Source organism: Sceloporus undulatus, chromosome 5 (assembly GCF_019175285.1).
Source record: "Sceloporus undulatus isolate JIND9_A2432 ecotype Alabama chromosome 5, SceUnd_v1.1, whole genome shotgun sequence".
In the NCBI taxonomy this organism is placed as follows: Eukaryota; Metazoa; Chordata; class Lepidosauria; order Squamata; family Phrynosomatidae; genus Sceloporus; species Sceloporus undulatus.
The window spans coordinates 48,952,059-48,979,094 of record NC_056526.1 but is presented as its reverse complement, the minus strand read 5'-3'; the positions used below and the strand labels follow the sequence as shown (position 1 = coordinate 48,979,094).

The following is a 27,036-nucleotide window of genomic DNA, read 5'->3' as shown; positions in this document are numbered from 1 at the left end:
TGGCAAATTGAAGTCTCTTTGGGAGACATTGATGTCTCGTTGAAGATGTGGAGATGTTCAGCAGATCTGCTTCCAATCAGCCTGACTCTTACCTGATCAATGGAAATTGGCTGTGTTGGTTTCTGCTAATGTACCTTCACATATTTAGCATTAAGAATACAGGGGCTGGGATTTATTTACTTTTCAAGTTTGGATTTCAAAAGAAATGAAGAAAAGCAGAAACAGTGACATTCTCCTTGTCTGCATGACAAGTAGACATTCTTCGATGTAATACTGACCAGCTGTACAGATCTAGCATATGTGGATGGGCTTTGGCTCTGTCTTATAGCATTCCTGTAGTTCTGTTCCTTTTGCTGTGGTCACTCCTTGAATTGGCTAACTCTTTAATGTATCATTGTCAGCACTAACATGCCTGTTTGGAGCACTCTGCAACAACAATGCTGCAATCATTGTTTTCATTTGGTCAATGTGTGAACCAGCCATGAAGCTAGGGATCATTTACAATCTTGATTACCTGTTTCTTGTTGAATTTATAGAGGCAGAGGCTCAGGAGTGTTCATCATGGATTAAAATATCACTAAACATTCAGCTCTATTACTATTTAATTATAACAGTTCAAGTCTAAAGCAGGGATGGAAATCAATAGCTCTCTACCTCTGTGGTTCTCAGTCTTTCATCCTCCTGGTATTTTGGACATCAGCTCCCAGAAGCCCCAGTTAGATTGGCTAATGGTCAAGAATTCTGGGAGCTGAAGTCCAAACTATCTGGAGGACCCAAATGTTGAGAACCACTGCTTTAGATCTTGTTGGACTGCAGCTCCCAGCAGTCAATGAGCAGTCAGCATAACCAATAGTGAGGAATGATGGCAGTAATCCCCACTCTTGCTCTAAATTATGCTTAAAATTTAACTCTGCTTGGTTCTCACCAACCCCTTTGAAGGTGGAAAGATCTTTTCAAAAAAAATCCTCAAATTTGGGGTTTGTTGGATAACCAGTGGAAGGAATTCTGTAGCTATGATTAAGCTTTTCTGCAAATTTGGTTAGCTATCTGTCCTATTGTGGCACATTTCAAAGAGGGATCCTTTGTCAATTTAGGAAAATGTGAAAAATCTGAGAGAAATGAGTCCCCTGGATATTCTAACTGTTGACTTCTCTGATATAGGTCTGGTTCCAAAACCGAAGAGCAAAGTGGAGAAAGAGAGAACGATATGGGCAAATCCAACAAGCAAAAAGTCACTTTGCTGCTACCTATGATATATCTGTTCTACCAAGGACCGACAGCTATCCACAGGTATGTCATATAGTGAAACGGTTCTTACCCTGCATACAAAATGCCCAAATGCAGTATGGGCTGCCTGTGTTCATGCTTCTGAAACCATGACATCATTTGTTAATTGTAATTTCATCCATTACTAAAGCCACAGAGGCATTTTTGTCTGCTCTTCAGCAGAGTTATCAAATTCAGAATAGTTCAGCTGAGTTATGAAAATGTGTTGAAGAAACACATGTGGGGGATGAACATGCTAGGTCAGGCTGCATCTGCACTGCAGAAATAATGCAGATGGACACCACTTTAGCTGCCATGGTTTAATGCTATTAATTTTTGGGATCTGTAGTTTAATGAGATATTTAACCTCCTCTATTACAGTAAATTACAAAACACAGGATTCCATTCCATTGACCCATGGCAATTAAAGCAGTACCAAACTGCATTATTTCTGCAGTGCAGTGCAGTGCAGATGCAGATTCTTTCTCCCTCCATCACAGCTCTATTGCTCATCTGTGCATGCACGGTATGTTTAGAAAGAGTTCTGCTTAGAGTTTGGCTACTCAGAGTGGTGGTCCATGGAGTGCTCCTGGTCTACAAGCCACTGGCTGCTGGTCCCTGGTAAGTTTACTGGAAAGAGAAAAAACTAACCACCTTTGTAGCCTATGGCACAAATATGATACTGTTCCTTGACATTTGGAGGAGGGGGGAAATTGTAACCCCCAAATCAGATAGCTTGAGAATCACAAGTGAGAATTGTGTAGCCTGCAGGTAGGATGCAACTGGGGGTGGGTTCAGTATAACTTTTAGGATCTTTACTGATGGTCCCTCATGTCTTGGTCCTCTCCCATATTTTTTTGGGTGGTGGTGGTGGTGAAAAGTCACTATTTCAGTCTATATATAGCTGCATATAACTGCTTGACAACTCCTTTGTGGAGCTGTGGAATGTTGTCCTCTGCCCCTGAAAAAGAGCATTAAAATGATGCTCATGATGATGTACTTAGACAACAGGAACTGCAAATAAATCTTTATGGCCCTTCAGGCTCTACAGTATGCCCACCCTCTTGACAGAGGATACTAGGAGCTGTGGTTGAAGGAGGACATTTCTGTGGAAAGTCTAAAAAAGAGAGAGAAGAAAGTGATAGGGTGGGAAAGAGTTAAGACTAGTTAACTTATTTCAGCATAAACTTTCATCAGATGTATCTGAAGAATCAAGCTTAACAAAAGCTTATGCTGAATTAAACTAAATTAAACCAATATAAGTATAGTGTCTAGATCGAGAGAAGTAATAATACCACTCTATTCTGCTTTGCTCAGTCCTCACCTGGAAAAATGTGTCCAGTTCTGGTCATCAGAATACAAAAAAGATGTTGACAAACTGGAGTGTAGAGGAGGGTGACCAAAATGCTGAAGATCTTGAAGCCATGCCTTATGAGGAGAGACTTAGGGAGCTGGGTATGTTTAGCTGGGGAAGAGAAGATTAAGAGTTGATATGATGACCTTGTTTAAATATTTGAAGGGGTGTCATATTGAGGATGGAGCAAGCTTGTTTTCTGCTGCTCCAGAGAACAGGACCTAGAGGAATTAATTCAAACTTCAGGAAAAGAGATTTCACCTCAACACAAGGAAGAACTTTTTGACAGTAAGAGCTGCCCAAGTGGAATACACTCCCTTGGAGAGTGTTGGTGTCTCATTCTTTGGAGGTTTTCAAACAGATGCTGGATATCTACTTTGGTAAGTTGCTCTCCATTTTTGGTGGGTGACAGAACCAGGACCACATGAAGCAGAGACAGAAAGCTTATCCTTCCTCGTGTGTTTATTCAGTATATTTTCATTACACCTGAAGAGACATAAAGAGTATAAAGTCAGTACAGTCATGATATCAGTGCTAGAAATTTTTTTAATCCATGTTCATCTGAGGCAGAGAATCAGACTGGAATGAAAGGGGGAGCAGCATAGTGGTAAAACTTCTATCTATGGGATCTTCTCCTTCTGTCAGAAGTTTTGGAACAGGAATGATTGCTTCCTAGTTTCTAGATATGATTATAATTAGAATACATATGAGGCATTTAACACATAATTTCTGAATGACTGAACACCCTTGTGAGCTGCCAACAAGCAAGTAAATGTCTTGCTTTTTTTTTTTTTGGTCAGACTATTCTAGTTTTTATCTTTGGATTCTGTGCATTTGTTAATGATTAGAAGAAATCTAACCTTGTGTAGCATGATATGGCAGTATTTTGAGAGTTCTTTTATGGCAATCTGTCCCCTGCTTGAATAAGAATTCTATAAAAACAGTAATTAGAGCCAACCATCTGTTTTCTTTCTAGTGCATTCTGCACACAGCCATTAATTGTATAATTTTATTTCTCCTGAAACACATTTTGGAGGTTTTTTTTTTTAGTATTTTTGCCATTCACAAATGTCAGAATGCATTGTAATCAGAGCAGCTGAAGTGTTTACAAAGATAAATAATTAGCTGTTGGAATGCTATGAGAAAACTGAAAAGAGAGTTTGAGGGAAGTTCTTTCAACTCTTTCCAGTATCACAAAGTTGGCTTCCTAGTAAAATGGCAGGCGCTAACTTTCTTTCTGGCAGATTCACCATTTTCCTGTTTGCACAATTTGGCAGATACTTCTGGGAGATTTAGGTTCCTCTCACACACCATAAAATTAAGGGAAAGCTAGCTACCCTAATGCTGAAACAGAGCTTCGGTTTGCCATTATTCTGCTGTTGAAAAACTAATATGTATTATCTGGGATAGTTAAATTTCTGGAAGTAATAAATAAATGATGTGTGCTTCCAAGTAAAACATGGTAGACTGGAGGATTCCAGTTAAAAAAGGGTGACAAAGTTGCCCATGATTGATTAACTGTACTGTATGGGATTGATTAACTACCCATGATTGATTGCTGCTGTTTGATTAACTGTGTAATCACAGGCATCTGCCGCCTGAAAATGTCAGATAATCTGGTGGTATCTCTGAGTGCATCCCTCCAGCCTTGCTCTTCCAAATGTTTTGGAGTACAGTTCCTATCAGGCAGAGCCACTGGCCATGCTGGTTTTGTCTAATGGGGATTGTGGTCCAAAGCATTTGGAGAACTCCAGCTTGGGGGAAGGTAGTATACTAAGTGTACAATGGAGGAATGAGTCAATCCCCCTTGGTCTCAACCATTCTAGTGTCTACTCATTAGGTTTCCACATGAAATGGACCTGCACACATTATATATTGAATGTTTAGGGCTTCTCAGTTTATAAGGTTGAGCTCAGGTCCAACACAGAGGTCCGGCAGAATACACCAGAAGTTGGTGTAGGTCTGTTCTGACCAAAGTGCCTTTGGAGCTGAGTATTGAGTTTCTGATGGTGCTGTATTGCTTTTGAATTCTTCAACTGCACCAATATTTAGCAAATTTCTAGGCTGCAGTGCTAAAACCAAGACTGACAATTGCAAGGCCCACAGTCTTCATGCAATCCTGGGAGTCCTGTGTGGGCTTTGGGGCTTCAACCCCTGCCAATACTCTCATTTTTTAAAACTGAAAACCCTTTTAATGGGAAAAATAATTCTGTAGCATGTGGTTTTGTTTAAAAAAATACCATTCCCCCACTCATCCTGAAAAAGCAGAACAGCAAAAGATATATATTTGGGGATTATTTCTGGTTTGCAGTAACTTCAAGAGCTCATTAAAACAGGACTGGGAATCATGAGGTCCACAGATTAAATTGTATGTGTTCATTTCTCTCCACTGTGTCCAAAAGCCAGGACTGGGTGTCTGTTTGGATACACAATTACTACAGTACTTTAAAAAACCCTTAATGTGTATTCAAGGATGAGTGTAAGGTGTCCCACCCACCATGTCAAGAAGGAAAACATTACTTCTTTCTGCTCCCCTGCCTCTGCTCCAGCCATATTTCCTTCCATCTCCATTTCATCCAAAAACACATGGTCTGAGTCTGAATGAGATATTGTGGGTGGAGTGGACCCCCCAGAACAAGATATTTGGGGCTTGGTAGGATCTGGAACAGCTGTGCATTGATCATTTATCTGCTGCATCATTGCCACATCTCAAAGTAACTGGTATGGTTCTCCAGTGCTTACCAATGATCCATGTTGGAGATACCATCTGGCTGTTTCCAATTGTGGCAAACAACAAGGTGGTGGTCTTCTCAGTGAGGTGTGTGTGTTCATGATTTGCCACCCCGTACTCTGTCATTTTGAAAAGGTGCTTCACCCTGCCTAAAAGACAGGATAAAGACTGGATAATGAGTCACTTCAGGGAGTCAGAAGTTGGGCAGCTTTCCTTACATCTCATCTCCTTTCCAAATGGCTGAACAGAAGCATGAAAGCAAGTGAAAAAGAACATAGCAAGAGTGTGATATTCTATTAAAATTTTGAACAAAAGAGAACCTTTTGCATCATCAGGATTAGCAAGCACAGCCAAGTAGGCAAAGTACTTGTGAGGGAACCTGTCGCAGCTTTTTCTAACAGTGGGAAACCTTGAGAGTGCCTGATTCAATTTTGTAAGCTAAAGGTGCAAAGACATATACAAATATACACATGATCTTTGTTAAACCACTCATCTTAATTTCTCACTAGAGTCCTTTATGACCATAGCACATGTGGGGGGAACTTCCATTAGCAATAATCAGAGTTACATGCTCAAATTAAATACTCCATATGGTATATATTATGCACCACATGGCATTTGACTAAAATATGTTTTTGTTCTGCATGAAGCTGACAAATAACCAAGGAGGCTCCCAGTTCTTCTTAGAGCCATTAATTCTGTTTCATAGACCATGGCTCTGTAGTCTTTGTTAGATTGCACTATTTATAATGTTTCCCTCTTGGACTACTTATGTAGCATAATCCTTGACTGAGAAAGGCACACAGGCAGTGAGAATGATTAGTCTGGCACTTCTAATACACTTGGGTTGGTTCTGATGTCAGTCAAAAGAATAGTTGTATGACTGAGAATGATGGAAGTTGTAGTCTTGAGGAAACCAGTCTGGGGAAAATCTGAACACGAGTGTAACTTAAAAACAGTTTTGCTGTTTTTGACATAGCTGTTGTTATTGTTGTGTTCCTTCCAGTTGTTTCTGACATAGGATTACCTTAAGCCAAACTTATAAAGGGATTTTCTTGGCAAGATTTGTTCAGCGGGAATTTGCCATTGCTATCCTTTGAGGCAGAGAGGGTGTGAATCACCCAGTGCATTTCAATGGCTAAACAGGTCTCCCGGAATTCTAGTCCAATGCTCAGGCCTACAACTATATACAGCATAAGGTTCACAAGTGTCTTGTTGTCCATGGAAAGTCATATATCGGGGATCCTAAAGTATCATCCATATCACGGTGATATGGGACACCTCAAATCCCGTTTTTGAAAGTGAGCACCAGCTTTTAGCAGACTGACCTCTCCAAGTGTTTAGTATATAGCAATCTGGCCTTACATCCCAAATGACAAGGGTCTGTTTGCAGGGACTGTAGCTGGCATGGCACCACTCCTCATCCTCCTTGTCAGTGTTGATGATGAGCAGCAGAGTAAAATCATTATCTTGTAATAGCTGGTCTGTTCTCATTGCATGGGTTTGGGAGTTCCTGTGAGATCTGAAATTTCATGACAGCCCTAATTTCATGGGAGTTCCTTCTCTCAAAAAATCTAAGGCACCCCTATATAGGTCCACATCATACATTTCTGGGTCAAGGGACTGTGGGACTATTTTGGTTGAAAAAGACAGCAATCGGTGATAAGCATCTTTACCTATGGAAATAGAATGTTGGAACCTTACTTTCTAAAGCTTGTTTTTATTGTTGCTGTTGTTGTTCTTTATTATTTTGCACTCCGTGTTTTAGTGACTCATTATTTAGCAAAGTATTGCATTAGTTGTTACTGACAAATTACTTTTATATTGTTTTTTTAAAAAATAAAATAAAATAAAATAAAAAGGGTATACTGGTAGAAAAAGGTCTTAGGGGAAAAGATCTTTCATAGTTCTCCTCCTTTAAAATTCCTGTAAAAGTAAAGGGGGAAGTGGATGGGTTTTAGTAAATTGGCCAGGTGAAAGCCACAACATGGCTTCTGTTAATAGTTATATCGGAGAGGAAATTTCAGGTATAATTCCTCTTTCAATACAACCTTTAGGGCAAATCCAGACTGACTGAAATGTCCCAAATTTTGTCCTAGTCTATCTATACTCTTCAGGATCTTGTGTAGCTCTAACATAGCTGCCTTTCCCATACCTAGTCTTCTTCTGATTTCTTGACCACAATCTGCAATCTGATCAAGGTTTGATCTAAGGTATGGGAATTCTTTGGAGATTGTCACATTCAAAATACTCCTGCCAGGATACAGTTGTAATCGTGAATTATTGCCTTCAAAAACACTGCCTCTGCTACCGGGCAACTGCATCCCAGGTCCCAACTGCCCTTAGCCCATTGCTTTTCAAAGATGGAAAGCTTTTGAATGAAATAATTCCCAATTGCAAGCTGTAATGTGACTGTATTCCAGCAGGGGTAAGTCACTTTATTTTGAATTTGATAACTATTTAAATTTCCTCATTGTCTAAGTTGAATTTATGTAGTTCCTCTGTAGTCATTATTTTTTTCCCCTTTATGTTCAGCATTAAGCCTGCCTTTGCACTTTCTTCTTTGTGTCCCTGTAGCCAGACAAAAAATTATTACAGCAACACTGTGACATCTGGAGGGCCCCAGACTGGATCTCAGCATTGTTGTAATTGTTCTGCTTCTGGCTACAGGGATGTGGCAAGATTTTTCACCAATCCAGCCTGGCCAAATAAATGGTTAATCTTTAAAATTATCCAGTGAAACCCACAGGAAAAAAACAACAACAAGAGGAATGTATCAAGAAACTCTAACCATTGCTGTTTTATTAGAATGTTAAATTAATAGGTATACTTTTAGCTACCAGACTTCCAAACATGTCTGGGCTGTCCCTTTTTTGGGGCAATTTTTCTCTCCTGGAAACCTTCAGGAGCATCAATTTATCTTTTAAATTGGTCACAGCCCTCCCCTCATTGTGCTGTTTAATATTTTAAAATATCCCCCTATTTTACAAACCCAAATGGGAACTTTTGGGTTTACTAATAATCTAACTTTTCTCTGAGTAAATGAACAAATTATTTAAATAAAAGTGCATGTTACCCAAGTAATTCCTGCTGCCCCGTGATTTTTCTTTTTCAAGAAAGGAAGTGATAATATATTTAAGAAGCAAAGCAACCATATCAGAACAGGCTGTCTTTAATCTTTTTTTCTGTTTCATTCCCTTTCACCTAGAATAGTAGCGTCCAAAATATGTATCTGGGCATCAAATGCTGCATGGATAAAAAATTGCCCTTGTAGATTAAGTTACCTCAGCCTATTAATCAACTAAAATTATACTTGATTAATGAACCATTTCAACCAATCACAGCCTTTATACACACATACACTATAGTAAGGCAATATATTGAAGGGTTCTTTGGTGATTTTTGTGGTAACCACAAGAGCAGAACTCAAGATGTCTGTGATGTTAACAGAAACCAGAGATGGGATATATGTATAGGCTTATTCAGAATCTCCCTGAATTGCCTTTTATACACTGCACAGATCACAGAAGATTTAAACAGGTAAAAATATTTTCTTTACATTCAGATACTGTCTCCCTTTCCTCCCATATTCCAGAAGTGGCACTGATGGTTTCTACTTATTGTAAAATAGGGCTATATTTATTTTAAATTCCAAGATAGCTTTTATATTTAGTGTTTTCCTTTCTTTTTCTCTTTCAGAGACATTTACAGTATACAGTACATCTTGTTAAGTAGCGGTCCTGTAGCAAACATTCATCCACTTAAAAAGACGGTTGTTATTTGAAGTAACAGAGAAGATAGCCTTTAGGGAGAATTGTGAAACACAAAATATCTTAACTTTTCAATTTGGTTCGTGAGCCAAGCAGTGCTTGTTCTGCTGGACATTGTGTCTTTTCATTACCAATTTTATGTTTTAGATCCCCCCCCCCACAATGTAAGCTTTGTACACTGCTTCTGAGCTTTATGGGTTATAAAGTTTAGACTGATTTTCTTTGTATGACATTGGCCTTAACTCTAAATCCTAGAGTAGACTTATAGAACAAATGAGATTTTCCTACATGCACACTCGTTCTTTTAGTTGGCACAAACCAAAACAATTTAGACAATTCAAATTTGTGGTTAAATTCTAGAGTTTCAGGACAAATTGGAAGGATAATTTTAGAATAAAACCTCAGAAACATTTGTCTGTCTGCATTTCAAGCATGCATTGTGACAGGAATTACATGCTCTTGAAAAATTCACACCTGCCCAATGTTACTTGCCATTTGGACCTACTAATTCACTTGTTACTTATCCCTCATATGCTTCTAATACCTCTTGATAGTTGGACTATTTGCCTTGACCAAATCCTGAGGTAGAATATCAGCTCAGAAATCAAAAGTTGATTTCTGTAATGCGCTCTACATGGGGCTACCCTTGTACCAAGTTCAGAAGCTTCAATTAGTTCAAAATATGGCAGTCAGATTGGTCACCAGTTCTTCAAGGTTTGACCATATAACACCAATCTTAAAGGATCTTCACTGGCTGCCGATTTGCTTCCGGGCACAATACAAGGTGTTGGTTATTACCTTTAAAGCCCTACATGGCTTGGCCTGAGTTACTTACCAGAATGCCTCTCCCTACATAATCTGCCCCACAATCTCAGAATATCAGTGAAGAATTTGTTGGAATTAAAAACGACCAGATTAGTTTCAACTTCCCTAAGAACCTTCACTGTAGCCGCCCCCAGATTATGGAACAATCTCCCAGAAGAGATCCGTTTTATTACCTCCTAGGAGACTTTCAAGAGGGCAGTTAAGGTGGATCTCTTCCAATGAGCATACCCACCTGACTCTGTATGAGATACATGGATCCATCTTTTTGATTAGGATCGGTATACCATACTCCCACTGTCACTTTGGATAATATGTTTTAAATTGTTAAACTGTTTAATTGTTACATGTTTTTATATTTTATTGTCAAAATCTGTAATTGTATACTTATACTAGGTTGTAATCCTGCCTCGATCCACCTGGGAGATGCGGAAAAATATAAATAATTTTTTTAAAGAGTTGGGATTTACTGTACCATAGGGTTTCCACTGTCTAGAATACACATAAACTTTGCATACTTTGGGTTAATACACACACACACACACACACACACACACACTGACTTGTTTAGTAAAGGGCTGATTAACAATATATTGTCCATTGTTTAGAAGAGGCAACCTACATGGACAACATTGAGTGAAACCTGATGATGGTAATAGAAGGAACAAATTTGTATAAATGTTCTTGAGACCTCTTGTCTTTGATAGAACCACCTCATTATGCAGTTGATTGCCAGCAAATGTTACAAATAACTCCAGATAAAAACTGATTACCTGTTTTTGTTTATTTGTTCATATACAGTATATCACTTTAAAGGAGAGAAAATTTTGAGCTGCTGCATAAAAATGTTCAGCCAAAAAACAGTAATATATGTACCTAGTATCATTTTAGCTATAGAGATGTGTGTGCAGAGACATACAAGGCTTGTAAAATGGACTTTGTCTGGACATGTTTGATCTACCAGGACCAAAGTTAGGCAAAGTGAAGTGACAGCTTCAGATAGCAAATGCTGGGGGATGTAATGGTTGCAGCATCTCCTCAGCTGATCACCCTGAGCTCCCTGGTCATTTTCCTCTCTTGGAAGATAGAACTGAATGTGCTACACTGTCTGTTTTATGCCTCTTAAACTAGTTTGTTGCATTCAGTTATGGTGAAGAATCTTATCTCATTGTTAGTGTGGAAGATAGATTCAACTGCCAGTTCAGCTCACTTCTGTACATGGAACAGATGAGGGCATCATGTTGTTCAGGCAGAAATGCGTCTTGGGTTAGCCTTGTCTGTGGGCATCCTTAAGGCACATAGGCCAACAACCTGCAGCTACACTGACACAACTGTGCATGCCTGCACACAGTGTGACAGTAAGTTGTTTCCATGAGAGTCTATGATGATTTCAGAACAACCTGTCCTATGCTAGATATCAAGAATACTATCATGACTTGGCTGTCATTCTAGAATAGCTCCATTGCAATAAGAAAAGAGATGGAGGAATGACCATGAAGAGATAATTAATTTAAGTTGCTTGCTGGCTGATTATTAAATAGGAGAGATGATGAAGATATACTGATACATCCATGAAGCATGAAGCATTTGGACTGAAGTAATTTTCAGAATCCAACATGGCCAGATATAAAACAGTAAATTCAGTTTAGATTTCAGTGGTAGTGTTGTTGTGGTGGTGATAATGACAATGATGACGATGAAGAAAAAACAATAAAACTACACAAATGTCAGTGTACTTTCTTTACAGACAATTGGATCTAGACCAAAGGGAGGAATCATGTGGCCCTCCGCATCCTATTAGACTGCAACTCCCAGCATTACTCACCATTGGCTATGCTGACTAGGGGTGCTGGAAGCTGCAGACCAACAAAATGAGAAGGGATCCCAAATATTTCCCATCTCTAATCATATTTATCACCCAGTCACACTTAGATCAGACTCGTTGAAATTTGTGACGTTTAAGTTAATCACAACTAACTCAAGTCTCATTAATTTCAATGGGTCAGCTCTATGTATGATGACATCTGAATCATAAACTGAGAAATGTAGGCAAAATTCCATGGAATTTCTCATTTTCTTATTTAATCTATCTAGGCTGGAGTGGTGATAGGATGTGGACTGTGTCAGGAACAACCATATGGAATGAGAGATAAGAAATATACTGAATGGATGTGAAACCAGTGAGGTTGTTGCACTTAGGGCCAAACTAGACACAACCCGGGGAATTTCATCATTGGGGAGATCTGCCAATATGTTTTTTTTTCTTTGCAGCATCTACCAGAAGTGGCTAATATGAACACAAAAATGGCTTTCTTCAAACATTTTTTCTTTGCATCATCTACTTGGTGGCTAATTTGAACACAAAAATGGCTTTCCTCTCACATCTTCCCCCAAATTCTATTAGCTCAATAAGGCAAAGCAGAGTGTAGATCTTGCATCAGTCTCCACCTCCTAACAAGGTGCTAATAGCAGCTTTGAGGAAAAAGAAAGCATGGGAGAGAAAGGTTAAGCACCTGCCCCCCTTACCCCACATCACTTGGCCCTCAGTTAAATTGTCTGGCTTATGCAGCTGTGAGAGCCTGATCCCAGATCTGCCATGCCTTCTGTCTTGCTTGGCCACCTCACTTTTTATTGGGATGTTTTTTAAAACTTTTGTTTTAAAACTTTTGTATATTTTAAAATAAATTTGCATTGTTTTATGTGATAATTTTAATTAATTAAAAATTATTGTTCAGTTTTGAAAACTGACTCTTTCTGGAAGCCATCTGGATCCCACTCTACTAGAAAGGTTGCAAATAAATAAATAAATAAATAAATAAATCTCCTGTGCAGAAAATGCTTTCTGATCAAAACAACCACATGTGTTTGTTCAGAATAAGTCCAAACTGTGAAGATTCTTATCAGTCTAGGATTCTTCTCATCAGGGCTTCTCAACACATGAAAAAAACCACCATTGGTTTTATTAGGGTTCATTTTGCAAATATTTTTGAATATCCTTTCCATTCCTACTCACCATGCCATGTTTCCTGACTTGTCTTCGGACCCAATACACAAACAGTTGTGTATGTGCAGAAGCCATTCTGCTATTTGGCTGATCAGCTTTAGTAACAGTCTGTGTGGTATACTAGTTAGATTGCTGGACTGACGTAGGACATCCAGGTTCATGGCTCCACTGGGCCACTCTTAGCCTCATACTGTAAGGATAAAGTAGGAATGAAGAGTATAGCCAAATATATGTCAAACTGAGCTCTTTGGAGAAAAGGGGAGATAGAAATAAAACATGTGGAACACAGAGTGCCATCCTGGGTTCTTACCCACCTTTGTCCATTCAGTTACCTTTAACTACTGAAGTGGAGACCAGGAATAATTCTAAACTATACAAATATAGTGCTGTGATTTCACTTTAACTGCCATGGCTGCATACAATGGAATCATGGGGTTTGTAATTTTGTGAAGCACTAGGGTTCTCTGGCTCAGAATTCTTCCCCTTTCGAAACTGCAAATCCAAGGATTCTACAAAATACAGCCATGACACTTAAAGTGGAGCCACAGTGCTATCAACATGTACTGTGAAAGGGCCTGAGCATGACAGAATTTGGCTTTCCTTAGATTACGTTGACTTGGAAGCAAAATTTGCAAAGAGTTTAGGGCATAGCACTGTTTGTCCTGCCACAATGAAATTAATCTTTGTTGGTTTGCTCTGTTGGCTTTCAGAGACCATTAGTTGACATTTGTTCAGATTCGTTATTTGGTCCAAGACCAAAATGAAGGCATAAACTGTCCCTTCATGCTGGTTCTTGGAGTTCTACAGATGGCATATCTATGCCGTGACCTACTTGGACCAGAACATAAGTTTGCAGTTGCACATATACCTCACTTGGAGCTAAGGAAAATTTGAGGCTCAGTTCCTGACTTCATGCACACTCAGAAAAGAATGACAAAAACAACTTGGAACAAGACAAAAAAGGCAAAAAAGAAAAGAAAAGAAAAGAATTGTTCATCTCTCTCCCCACCCCCAGATCCTCAAAAAGCAGTCTTTTAAAGGCAAAAATCAACCTGGTGAACATTTGACTCAAAAGTAGAATTTACCAATTTTTTCAGCTTTTTTTTTTTTTAAATTGAGATGCCTAAAATTTTGTCTTACTGACACTATGAAAAAGCCAAATCAGACAAATTCAAGAGATTACTGTGGACCCGGATCTCATGAAATTTCATTTCATATTTAATTTTTTTTCATGTACTACAGGAAACATGGTGGAAAAATGAGTCACACTTCATTTGTCTATAATCTCACAAAAAGGAAGTATGTATATGAGATTATCACTTTGGAAATATACATATTCAAAAAATAGCAAATAGTGATTGAATTTAATATTACTTATTTTATTGGCAGTAAATGTGGTGACATGCTTATAATTCATTATGTTAGATGTTACTGACCATGACCAGATTTGGGCTCTAGGGATTGTAATCTGTGTGCCTGTCTCTGTGTATGGGTGTAATGGTATCTGCTGCTCTGTCCCAGGCATCAACATTTTGGTTTAGGCTCTGTTATTGAAGATTTCCATACCTGGCTCAAATGTGGCTCAAATGTCCCTGAAACATCCTTAAAAGGTGGAGGAAGCATGTGTGTCTGGAAGCCAGGTGTGCTTCCTCAATTGTCAGGAAAACGTCGCTCCCTCCTTAGTGTCCCTGAACACAAAGTTTGTGATCATAGGAAATCCTCTCCCCTTGAGATGATTCAGGGACGCTAAAGGGAGCGATGTTTCCCTGTTGATGTAGGAAGTGTGCCTGGCTTCCAGACACATGAGCTTCCTCCACCTTTTAAGGACATTTCAGGGACATTTGAGCCATATTTGAGCCAGGCATGGAGATATTCTTTAAAAAGTTGCAAAGAGCCAGCATGATATAGTGGGTTGATAGCTGGACTTGGACTCTGGGAAACCAGGGTCTTAATCACCACTTGGTTACGGAAGCACACTGGGTGGCCCTGGACAAGGCTTACTCTCTCAGTCTCAATGGAAGACAGTGGCAAATCTTGTCTGAATAATTCTTACCAAGAAAAACCTTTGATAGGTTTGCCCTAGGGTTGCCATAAATTGTTAATTACTTCAGGGCATACAACAGTGATGACAAACGTTTAAGAGACCAAGTACCCAAACTCAAAGGCATTCCTGCACCAGGTATTACCTGGTGCCAGGGGGTGGGACTTCCAGGGGAATGGGACTTCTGGTGGTGGGATTTCTGCTTCTGGGGTGGGACTTCTGGGGGTGGAACTTCCTCAGAGACAGCTGCAGGCCCTGAGTGCTCAAATTCAAAAGTGTTCCCGCACTGGGTGTTGCCTGATGCCAGGGAGCAGGATTTCCAGGGGAATTGGACTTCCGGATCGGGACGTCTGCCTTCTGGGGTAGGACTTCCTGGGGCAGGACATCCCCAGAAACAGCTGCAGGCCCTTTTAGAGACCGAGTACCCAAACTCAAAGGTGTTCCTGCACCGGGTGTTACTCAGTGCCAGGGGGGAGGACTTCCAGGGGTAACGGGACTTCTGGGGGTTGGGACAGCTGCCTTCTGGGGGCAGGAATTCCAGGAGCAGGATTTCCCCAGAGACAGCTGCAGGCCCAGGAGGGTGGGGGAAGAGGAGAAACAGCCACGTAAAAGTAAGGAAAATGTTACAAATAACTGCAAAAAGGGTAAAATTATCTTAGTAATGTAATGTGGCTGTACCTTAATTAGTGAAAAAAAGGTTATTAAAAGAAACTCTTTACAGTGCACGGGCTCCCCATACGCAGCTTCCACTTTACGTGGAAGCCACACTGATATTCATTGAATGGTGCATGTGCCCGTGGCACGCATGTGCCACACCATCGTAAGCACAGGCCCCATTCTATTGAATGAGCTTACGCAGTATTTGCCTTACGTGGGGGGTGGGTGAGTCCAGAATGGATCCCCACGTAAGGCAAGGCTCCACTGTATTTGAAACTGCTAGCAGCCAGCTCTCCTTACTGCTTACTATATTCTATTGCCATGGAACAATAAAGCAAAGCATGTGTGAGTGCATGTGAAGATCAAATGGGGGAAAAGACAGAATCAGGTGACAGAAAGGGATGAGACAGTTTCATTTTCTCACTCTGGTTTGTGAAGATTTGTTTGTGGGGAACATGGATATTTCCTTTAGATCTTTGAAGAAAATGTTGGATCTAAATGGAATGAGCAGTGGTAAATAGAGTGCCAATATGGTGTAGTGTTTTTAGTGTTGGACAGGGATTCTTAGACAAGGACTATAGGGTTCAAATCTCTGCTTTGCCATGTAAACCCACTGGGCAATCATGGAAAGGTCACACTCTCTCAGCCTTGGAGGAAGGCAGTGGCAAACCCTCTTTTCTTGCCAAGAAACTCCTGTGTGAATAAGGAAATATCCATGTTCCTCACAAACACCTTTTAATCCTCACAAAAGTTCACTTTTTTTTGAAGGAACACAGTTACAGCAAAGCAGGGAACAGAATTGGAAAGAATATTCAAAAATATTAAACTGGTTAAAACGATTCCTTGAGTGTCAGGAAACCCTGATGAGGAGAATGATGGATGGATAAGCATCCAAATCTTATCCTAACTTATTCTCTGTTTAATATGTACATTTTTCTTTGCACAAATAACAAATCTCCTGCATAGAAAAAAGCATTTTATGCTGAAAATGTTTTATGCACAGGAAGCATACACTTTTTTTGTCATAGAATAAGTTCTGAACTGTGAACAGTGTTTAAAAACTGTGCAGTTTTCAATGACCTTCTCATAGTGAGGAGAAAAATGGTAAAATTATTTGTTCTTACACAGAACAATGAAATTTACAAAGATTTGCATGTCTTGTAGCAATAACGCTGACACATGGCCAGGTGTGAGACATGATGGATGTGTGGCGCTGTCAGAGAGGTAGGGTGTGGTGGAGATGATGAGCTGAGAATTCCCAGAAGATGTAGCCATCAAAGTGACTGGTGTTCCATAAAGTGCTTGACAAACTGCAGAACTAGTTCATTTAAGTGAGGAAGGCCATCTGACCAAGCAATTTCAAGCTCTTGTTTGAAGTCAGGGGGACATACAAGGCTATCACATGTAAGTGTGGCTTTGCATGTTAAAAACAGGATGCATTAAAGGACAGTGGTATTATAATAAACCTGCAAGTGTAGGCACTCATTATAGCTGTGCTTATAACAACAACCTAAATAGATTCAAGATTCTTGGCAGCTGTGTTGATTGATCAATCAATCAATCATCTAAATTTAAGAGTTTTCATCTTTACCAGAAGCAGTTTGTCTAACAGGCAACTTGGGCTCAGTAAATAAAGCTGTGTGGTGAAAGGTACAGGGCTGGAAATAGAAGCATTTTATTCCACAACACCCAACTAACTTGATCCTGTGATACTGGTTTACAAAATGACAAATAGGGAGAAGAGTACAGACAGAACTTTTTCTTTCTTTCATAATTATAGAACATGGAGTCACCCAAAGAAGTTGACTGGCAGCAGGTTCAGGACAGACAGAAGGAGGTATTTCTTCACAGTATGCATAAGTAACTTGTGGAACTCATTACCACATGATGTACTAATGGTCTCTAGCTCAGATGACCTGTCAATAATATCAAGAACAAAAAAGATAAATTAATGGTGGATGTCTAGTATTGTTGGCCACTAATAAATAGTGATGATGGGGTGAGCTCCTGTCACTAGTCCCAGCTTCTGCCTAGCAGCTTGAAAGCATGCAAATGCAAGTAGATAGGTACCACTTCCCAGTGGGAAGGTAACAGCATTCGGTGCAGTCATGCTGGCCACATGACCACCAGAGTAGTCCTCAGAAACCCTGGCTCTTCGGCTTAGAAATGGAGATTCTAAGCACCAACCCCTACAGTCGGTTACAACTAGACGTTCATGTCAAGGGACTACCTTTACTTTTAGTAAATAGTATTTCCATGAATGCAAGCCATGACTGGAATTCACATTTATAGTAACAAATATATAACATGCATCCATAACAGATCCTTATTTATGATCCCTACCTATTCATGATTGTGACAGGATGTAGAGGTCATAAAAGTTCCACAATCCTGCAAGTGACAGAAGTCTGTTCTGCACTGGGATACAGCAATGAACAGAATGTTTCTATCCCCCCCCCCCCCCCCGCGAGTGCTGTCTGGTGTGAGGAGGAATTGCAGCAGGAACCTTGCTTCTGATTGTTGCACCAGAGATTGCTGGTAGGAAGGGGGTGGAAATGTTAGTTTTTCTGTGTCTTAGTTGACAGGAGATAAGAGAAGATAAGAACACACCTCCATTGCTTTCTGCTGCCTGGTAAAGCAGGATGTGGTGGGGAGACTAGCCAAGGAGATCCTACTTAGTTAAGTATACTTAACTAAGTAGTTATGTGCTTAGGTTTATCAATATGCAAAAGGATCTCATAGCACCTTTGAGAGGTGGCTCCTTTTTGCTTGCTCCAAGGAAGTGCATCATGATGGTGTGCACTGTCTGGACAGGTGCGCACCAAAATGGCACCATGGGGGTGGAGTTAGGGCATCCAGCATGAGGATGCTGTGCCCTGACTTCACCCACAGGCCAGCTCTTTCTGCCAGTCTGTATAGGGCCTAATTCTGTGAAAAACATTGTAGCGTAAGCTTTCATAGATTTAGGTTTGCTTCCTCAGGTAAGTAAATCTAGGAAATTATCGCACTACACTCTTAAAGCATCGCTATTCCACTTTAACTGCTCTGGCTGCCTTATGTTGCATTCTGGGATTTGCAGTTTACAGAGAGGCAATTAGAATATTCAGCCAGATTGGTTTTAGGTCTCAACTATAAACTTCAGAATGCAACAGGAAGTAGCCAGAGCAATTAAAGTGGTATAGCAACGCTTTAAAAGTGTAGTGAGAGAATCTCCTAAACTACAACTTAATTCACTCAATTCCAAAACACACTGTAGAAATAATCACGTTTGAGACAAGCTTTAACTTTCCTGGCTGAATGCTAAGAAATCTTGGGAATTGTAGTTTATTGTGCCACCAGAGCTCTTGGACACAAAAGACTAAATGTCTCACAAAACTACAGCACCCAGAATTCCCTAGCATTGAGCCAGGGCAGTTAAAGTGGTCTCAAACAGGATTATTTCTACAGTGTGTTTTGGGCAGTGTGTCTCAAAGGTGCTACAAGATATGTTTGCATACTGGTATTCCAGACTAGCATAGCTATGTACTAACCAGGTAGCTCATCTAAAATCTCACCCCATATATTTCTGAATCCCAGATGGTGGGACAAATTATAGTGAGAGGGACTTACCTACATGCTTGTAAATCTATCTGTTCAATCACTACTGGAAACAAAAGGAGGTTCAAAAGTGAGACTCCTCTTTCCTGCATAGTGAGTGATGTGTGAACTCCTAACTCACCATACATTTAGAAATGGAGGAGTAATGAAAATACAGGAGATGATTGCACCTCCTCCACTGCCCGATTTACCTCATCCGAATTTGGCTCAAATTCGGAAGTTAGGCTGATTTTATCACATGGCCTTTTCTGTCAAAACAGCTTCCTGTTGCCTTCAGGACTGAATCTGGGCCCCATAAATTGCTTTGATGCCATTTTTTTCCAATTCGGAAGCTTCCAATTTGGAAAAAATGGCTGCCAAAGTGACTTACGGGGCCCAAATCCAGTCCTGGAGGCAATGGGAAGCTGTTTTGACAGCAAAGGACATGTGATAAAATCAGCCTAACTTCTGAATTTGAGCCAAATTTGGAAGAGGTATATCATGCACCGGAGGCCATGCAATAATCCCCACAATTTGAGTTATTGGATCCAGCCTAGGTTATTGGTATCTAGGTCTGGAGAGGGAAATTTGTCCATCTCTCCTTGATGGGGTCACACTTCCCCTGAAGGATGAAGTTCACAGTTCTGGATCCGTCTCTACGTTTGTCATCTCAAGTGGATGTGATGGCCAGAAGTGCTTGGTACCAACTTCGGTTGATATGCCAACTGCGACTCTACCTCGACTGAAAGGAACTTGAAGCTGTAGTGCATGCTCTGGTAATCTCTCATCTCGACTTCTGCAATGTGCTCTACATGGGTCTACCCTTGTATCAAGTTCGGAAGCTTCAATTAGTGCAAAATGCGGCAGCCAGGTTGGTCACTAGTTCTTCGAGACTTGACCATATAACACCTATTTTGAAAGATCTACATGGGCTCCCAATTAGCTTCCGGGCACAATACAAGGTGTTGGTCATTACCTTTAAAGCTCTACATGGCTTGGGTCCGGGTTACTTACGGGAACACATCTCCCTATACAATCTGCCCCACACTCTTAGAACAAGTGGGAAGAACTTGTTGGAAATACCAGCATCCAAACATGTTTCTACTTCCCTAAAGGCATTCAGCATAGCTGCCCCTAGACTTTGGAATGGACTCCCAGAGGAGACCTGCCTTGTTACATCCTTAGAAATCTTTAAGAAGGTGGTAAAGACAGAGCTCTTCCACCACGCTTATCCTCCTGACCTCCTATGAAGATCACTAGTATGGAACAAGACCAGCTGACCCTGTGATTGATTGATGTTAATGTTTTTAGATTTTTATGCTTTTCTGCTTTTCTGCTTTTCTGCTTTTATTTTTTAACTGTGGTTTTAATGGTGCAGTAACTAATGCTGCAGTACTGTAATTGTAATTTTAACCTTGCTGTGATCCCACTTCGATCCATTGGGAGAGGCAGGAAGATAGAAATAAAAATTATTGTTATTATTATTAGTAGTAAGGGAAACCCAGTTGCCCCCAGTTCAGCCCCCCTTTAAGTAAAAAGGGTTCATTATGAAAGAGATGGCAATCCAACTTACATGAATTTGGACTCTCACTAACTGAAGCTGAAAAGCTGTGTTACTGCTGACATGCTGAAAACTGCCCAACGCTTTCACTGGAAAACTGCCCAGTTTTGAGTCTCAACATTTTATGATGATAGAACATGATGTTCTTAATGAGGCAGACACTGAGGTTTTTTGCTTACATAAAGCTTGTCTTTCACACAGTAGTGATATCAATTTCTTGGAAGCATAGAAGGCATGTCTGTGAATGGCAAACACAAATGCAAATGGAAGCATTTGTTGTTGTTATCTGCTTTTGAGTCAATCTCAGCTTATGGCGACCCTCTGGATGAGACATCTCCAAGACCCTCTGTCCTCCACTGCTCTGCTTAAGACCACAGTGGGACATTTTACTAAGTGTGAATTTAACTCTCTTTGTTTTCTGTGTTCCAGATCCAGAATAACTTATGGGCAGGAAATGCAGGTAGCAGTTCTGTGGTGACTTCGTGCATGCTTCCACGTGACAGTTCTTCTTGTATGACCCCTTATTCCCATTCGCCTCGGACAGATTCTGGGTACTCAGGCTTTTCAAACCATCAGAGCCAATTCAGCCATGTTCCACTGAATAATTTTTTCACTGACTCTCTACTTTCTGGAACGACCAATGGACACGCATTTGAAACCAAACCAGAATTTGAACGGAGGTCTTCCAGCATTGCGGTTCTACGAATGAAAGCCAAAGAACATACTGCTAATATCTCCTGGGCCATGTAATGTAACAGAATCTCTTTCTTTTTCAATGTCAGGCAACCCAGATGCCTCTGTCTCCCAATTTTTATTTCCCATACTTAAAGGACCCAACAATAAGCTGCTGTGTGAAGACTTGCTAGTGATCAAGATGTACAGTGGAGCCTGCTTAAGCAAATACCTAATATGCTATTTAACAATAACGTTTAAGCATAAGCATGTTTGAGGATTAAATACAGCCACCATGCGCCAAGTTCCAGAAGCCCTCTTAAACAAATAGCCAAATTATGTTTTATTGTACTGGTTGATGAAATATGATTGTAAAACCTGCAAAAAGAATAAACCTGTAAAAGTAGTACATCTGCTATATATTGCTTGATGTCAGTGTGGGGTACAAGAAAAATTCCTTATTCTCTATAAAACAGGAAGTCTACAGAGGAAAATGCATTTGTTATGTCAATGCTGTAAAGGGAAACCTTTTAGTAAGCTCTGTGCGGTGAATGAAATACAGCATTCCACCAGTTAATAAATGGGAGATGCTGGAAGACCTGGCATCAGATGGGCCGGGAGGTTTTCCCAAAAGGCCATGCGTGTAATGATTTGCTAATACTCTGTTCTTAACATTTTGTCCCAACAGATATGATGGGAGTTTCTGGAATTTTAACCTTTTCAGAACCTATTTATTTAATGGTGTGCTGTCCAAAGCTTCCTGGATCTGAGAGAAAGACCATTTGGTGTTTGACCTTGGCCTACAGCACAGTACTAAAGCATCTTTGGACCAGTTCCTCATTGCTGCTTTAAGTTTGCTCTTTTGCTTTGTGTTTTAGATAGACTAATAACACTCAGCTGTAAATGGCTGTAGTTTGAGTGCTAGCAATTCTTCTTTGCTTTAAGGAGGTCTACTTTTGCTGCATAGATGAAGAACTTTTCATGCCATTACACATCACTTGAAAATGATAACTTTTTTGGTACAACTTCCACCATCTTTCACTCAGTATGGTCAATGAACATGCTGCCTGGGGGATTCTGGGAGTTATAGTCTAAAAAGTAAGATTTCTAAGTCTAATTGAGACATGTAGTTAGGCTTGCATGGAATTCTTTGTAGAAAATCCTGTGCGAATATACATACATGGTTATGTTACACTAGTGGTAGAGAGAAAGTTCATAATTTTTCATTTGCAGGTCAAAGAACAGCCTGCCCAAATTGGAAAACCAAATTGGAAACAGTAAGAGGCTAGTGAGAATTTTGCACAATTTTCTCTTGGCATTTGAATCTTTCACACTGTTACTCTATGTAGGAATTATTCACCAGAGAAATACAGTTTTGTGTATGTGGAAAAACACTATTTGCTATGGATAACACCAACATGAAACCTTTGGCCATCCAGATGTTTTAGACTTCAGTTCCCATTGTCCTCTTGACCATGTTTTATGGAATTTCTGGGCAGTGATGTCCCAAACATTTGGAAGGCCAACATTTCCCCACACCTATTTAGATATTGAGAATGTAATGGACAAATATGACAAACAGATACTAGTGAATAAAGATCTACTTGCATGGACCCAGGGATTGGCCATGATTTTTTTGGTTGGCTGTAAGATGCTCAGTGTTGAATATGGGCTTTTTACAGCTTAATATATAAAGTAGCCCTCAAAAGCTGATAAAACAGCTTGGGAACATGCATAGTTTGGAAATTTAACCAAATCTTGGAGTTTTCCCAGAAGCACATCAAATTTGTGTCCAGTCTTGATGACAGACACTAAGCAGGAATGTATTTGAATTCTACATTCATACACTATTTTTATTTCTCTCTCTCTCTCTCTTTCTCTCTTTCTCTCTAACACACACACAGAGAGTTTAGTTTAGGATGAGTTGTTTCTTGCTTGGTTTTATGCATATAACTTTAGGAATATTGCCATTATGTACATAAATTGTGTTTTTTTATTCAAGTGTGTGTGTGTGTGTGTGTGTGTGTGTGTGTGTGTGTGTGTGTATCTTTTGAGCCACCTGTTGACTTGTGGGGACTGCCTGAATTTTTTTTCTAGGCAAAGAATACTAAGAGGTAGTTTTGCCAGTTTCTTCCTCAGAAATATGGCCTACAACACCCAGCATTCTTTGGCAGTCTCCATCCAAGTACTAACCAGGTACTGCTTAGCTTCCAATATTTAGGCTCTATAGAAGCAGGAAAAAGAACAAGCTTTCCATTAGGTTTGTGAGAGTGTGTGTGGAGTGCCTTTGAGTCACCTGTTCACACACACACACACACACACACACACACACACACACACACACACACCTACAGGAGGGTCTTGAAAAGCAAGCTATACATAACAAAGTCAATGAAAAAAAAATCAGCTATGCATCACCTTCCAAAAGAAGCCTGTCTGTGAAGTTGGTTTGGTGATTATGTTACTACTACAGCTTGAAGTGGAGTAGTGTTTATTTCAGGAGACAAGACTTGAAGTTTTTGTGATACAGACAGTTCTTTCCATGGACCTCTATTCAGAACCTTAGCAATCCAAACAGGTACTGGTATTGTAAGCACTATTTGTCAGTAATGTTTTGCACAACATTGTCAGTTACGTTCTGTATATGATTATATAATTGTTAGTTTCTCTTTGATTGTTTAATTTTTGTTCATTATATAATTAGTAGTTACTCTCTGTATGTTCTTTAGTTACTTTATGTTATATTTCAAATCTTGTATGTCTTATGGTGACCCCATTAATTTTTGTATGCAAAGAATAATCAGATGTAATTTGCCAGTTTTTTCTTTGAAAAATAGCCCACAGCACCCGGTATTCATTGGTGGTCTCCCATCCAAGCTTTAGCATCCTTCTTAGCATCCAAGATCAGATGGAACCTGGAGCTGTAGAGGCTTGTATTTATGGAAGGGATAGGGGAAACATTTGGAGATGCCTTTGGCTCCCTTCAGCCTCTAACTCCACTTCTCATGAGTTTCTGGAAATGAGTCTTGGAGGGTGATGAAGTCTGCAGGGAAAAGATAGAATCAGGTGAAAGCATTGCCCCCTTTTCCATAAAGGGGAATATTTCTTAGTGCAGGGTTGAGAAATCCAGATGTTTTAGGGTTCAAGTCCCAAAGGTCCCAGTCAACATAGGTAATACTTAGGGGTTGTGGGAGTTATACTCTCATGTATCTGGAGGTCCAAAAGTTCTCCCACTCTAGCTTAGTGGAACTCTGTACATTTCATTCCTGGATCTAAACCATCATTGACCACAGAGTCTGAGTCTGAGAGTGATTCAGTGCTGTGAAAGGTATTTTATGGAATGATTCTTAAATATAAAGGATATTTTGAGCATCTCAGTTCTAGGGCAATCCACTAAAAATTATATTCTATTGATTTTGAAGGAGTTTACTCCCATGTAAATGAGGATAGGGCCACAGTCTTAATTTGTGTCCTAAGACACAATACAGACAATACTATCAAATCTAGCCTGCAAGTACACTGGTATACATTTTGCAAAGTATGAATAACATCTACTGAAGTTCAAATTGAGTTGAAATTTCAAACTGACTGGTGTGTGTGTCTGTGTGTGTGAAGTTCAGTTGATCCCTGCAAGGATTCAAGGCAAAACTCCCACTGAGCAAGAGAAAACCTTATGTGCATACATGGCATGTCAGTACCCCTGCTACATAAAGGAATTAAAATGTCAGCAAACATTCTGAAATTTCTGGTAGGAAAAAGAAGTATGTATGTGTTAGGGATGAGGGGAATAGGGGGAGGGGGATGAAGAAAAATATTTTACATCTGGTGAATTGCTATCTGCTTTGATTTACTTCTCCTCCCTTTCCCCTGTCACATTCCAGGCTCCTTCAGATGAGCAAAATGTTAGCCTCTTTGAAAGAGGCAGTCATGCTCCCAAGTTCATAAAGGCAAACTCAGCTTAATTGAAATAAAGGAAGACTTGAGATTGGGTCTGAGTAGGACATTTTCTCACAACTGCTGAACATGAAACAGGAAGAGGGGGACATTCTCTTCTGAGAAAGCCTGAATGGCAGAGCAGTAATGGGACAAGAGCAGAAAGATACCAAATAAAATATAAGCTGTCACTTTGCTCCTAATGCTGCTCTTACCACCAATTCATGTTAATGTAGTGCCAAGAGAGTTGCTATACATGATACTGAAAAGGCACAATGACTGTTAAAAATGAATCTATAGCTCTGATTAATGGCATCAGCTCATAATTATTTTACAGTTCAAAGTGTTGTTTAACTGTTATGTTAAATAAATTCACATACATGATGACAGAGTTACCAAATATGGCTGGCTGTCTAATGGAACCAAAGCAAAGACCATAGCAAGGTTTGGGACTATCCCATCAATTTCCACCTGAAAAGGTACTATGCATATTTGTGGTTTGTTGTTTGTTTTTTGCTCTGGAATGCACACTTATGAACCAATTTTAACCAAAACTGATATTTCAACAACTTGGCATCTTTGCCATTTTCACACAAGTTCAGCACCAATAATCAAAGTTCAGCTTTGTTTCACAAAATTGCCAGTTTGTTCCATTTTGCATGGAATTTGACTTGAAACCTGTTTTATAGATTGTAGGTACTGCCTATTGATCTTTTGTGATTAGGCTCCAAAAATTATCCAGCAATTTATGACAAGACTCCATCTCAAGAGCAAGAAAGTGATACAGTCATAAAGAGAACTGATTAAGGCTTACTTTATAATTGTTTGAATTAATTGTATGTATTTATTATGTATTTATTTCTGCAGTGCAGATGAGGCCTCAGTTACTACTAGTTACTTAGATAGTTTCGAATGCAAATGCTAAGCACCAGGGATGTAGCCAGGATTTTGGGAAGGGGGGGTCCAGACTAAGTGCCACCATTATAATGGGGCTTGGGTGCAGCGGTGCATCAGCACACACCATTCATTTTATCTAACGGAAGGGGGGTGTCCGGACCCCAAGAACCCCCCCCCCCCCTTTGGCTACGTCCCTGTAAGCACACAGAGCTGTGTAAATATGGCTTGCTTTTTACTGAGCAAAATGTTTTTGTGTTGTACAGCAGACATATACCAAGTCATGTCCTTTCTCTCTTCAGTTTTTTCCCCATTGTTTTGCAATCTTGGGTTGTATGCCATTTTTTGTTAGTTGCCAACAATCATGCAATTAATCTCATGTCAGAACCCCAAGACAAGAGGACATTACTTTGATAGCAGTTGTTACCATCACATCTTACTGTGCATTGGCTTGCAGAGAGGGGGCTAATTCTGCTATTAGACTGAGGCAATTGCCTCATGAGAGCAGATGCTGGAGGTGTGTGTGAGGGGAGTAGTAGGAACACTCCAGCTATAGTCCTCTGTTGGACAACAGAGCTTTTTCCTGTCCTGCAACTGGTCTGGAGCTATGAGGCTGGTGATCTCCACAGTGCTGAAGCAAAACATTACTGTCATTCCACTTTCTGTGTGTGGAATGGGGCATAGAGATCTTGTCTTTTTCCTAGGTAGTACAATACTTTAGGTTTCAGAGGCTGAACATAAGATTATAGCATTAG

At 40.0% G+C, this 27,036-nt stretch overlaps 1 protein-coding gene across 2 annotated transcripts in view; it reads left to right on the top strand.

Moving 5' to 3' along the window:
* ALX1 (ALX homeobox 1) overlaps positions 1 to 21,890 on the top strand; it is a 39,308-nt gene extending 17,418 nt beyond the window's left edge. Inside the window, exons 3-5 of one of the 2 annotated variants that reach the window (XM_042470677.1) lie at positions 1,162 to 1,290; positions 17,426 to 17,482; positions 21,212 to 21,890. In XM_042470677.1, the coding sequence (XP_042326611.1) occupies positions 1,162 to 1,290; positions 17,426 to 17,482; positions 21,212 to 21,532 (507 nt within the window). In that variant the 3' untranslated portion in view covers positions 21,533 to 21,890. The remainder of the gene's footprint in view (positions 1 to 1,161; positions 1,291 to 17,425; positions 17,483 to 21,211) is intronic. The other variant, XM_042470678.1, reaches the window with a different exon arrangement.
* Positions 21,891 to 27,036: the final 5,146 nt, after the last annotated feature.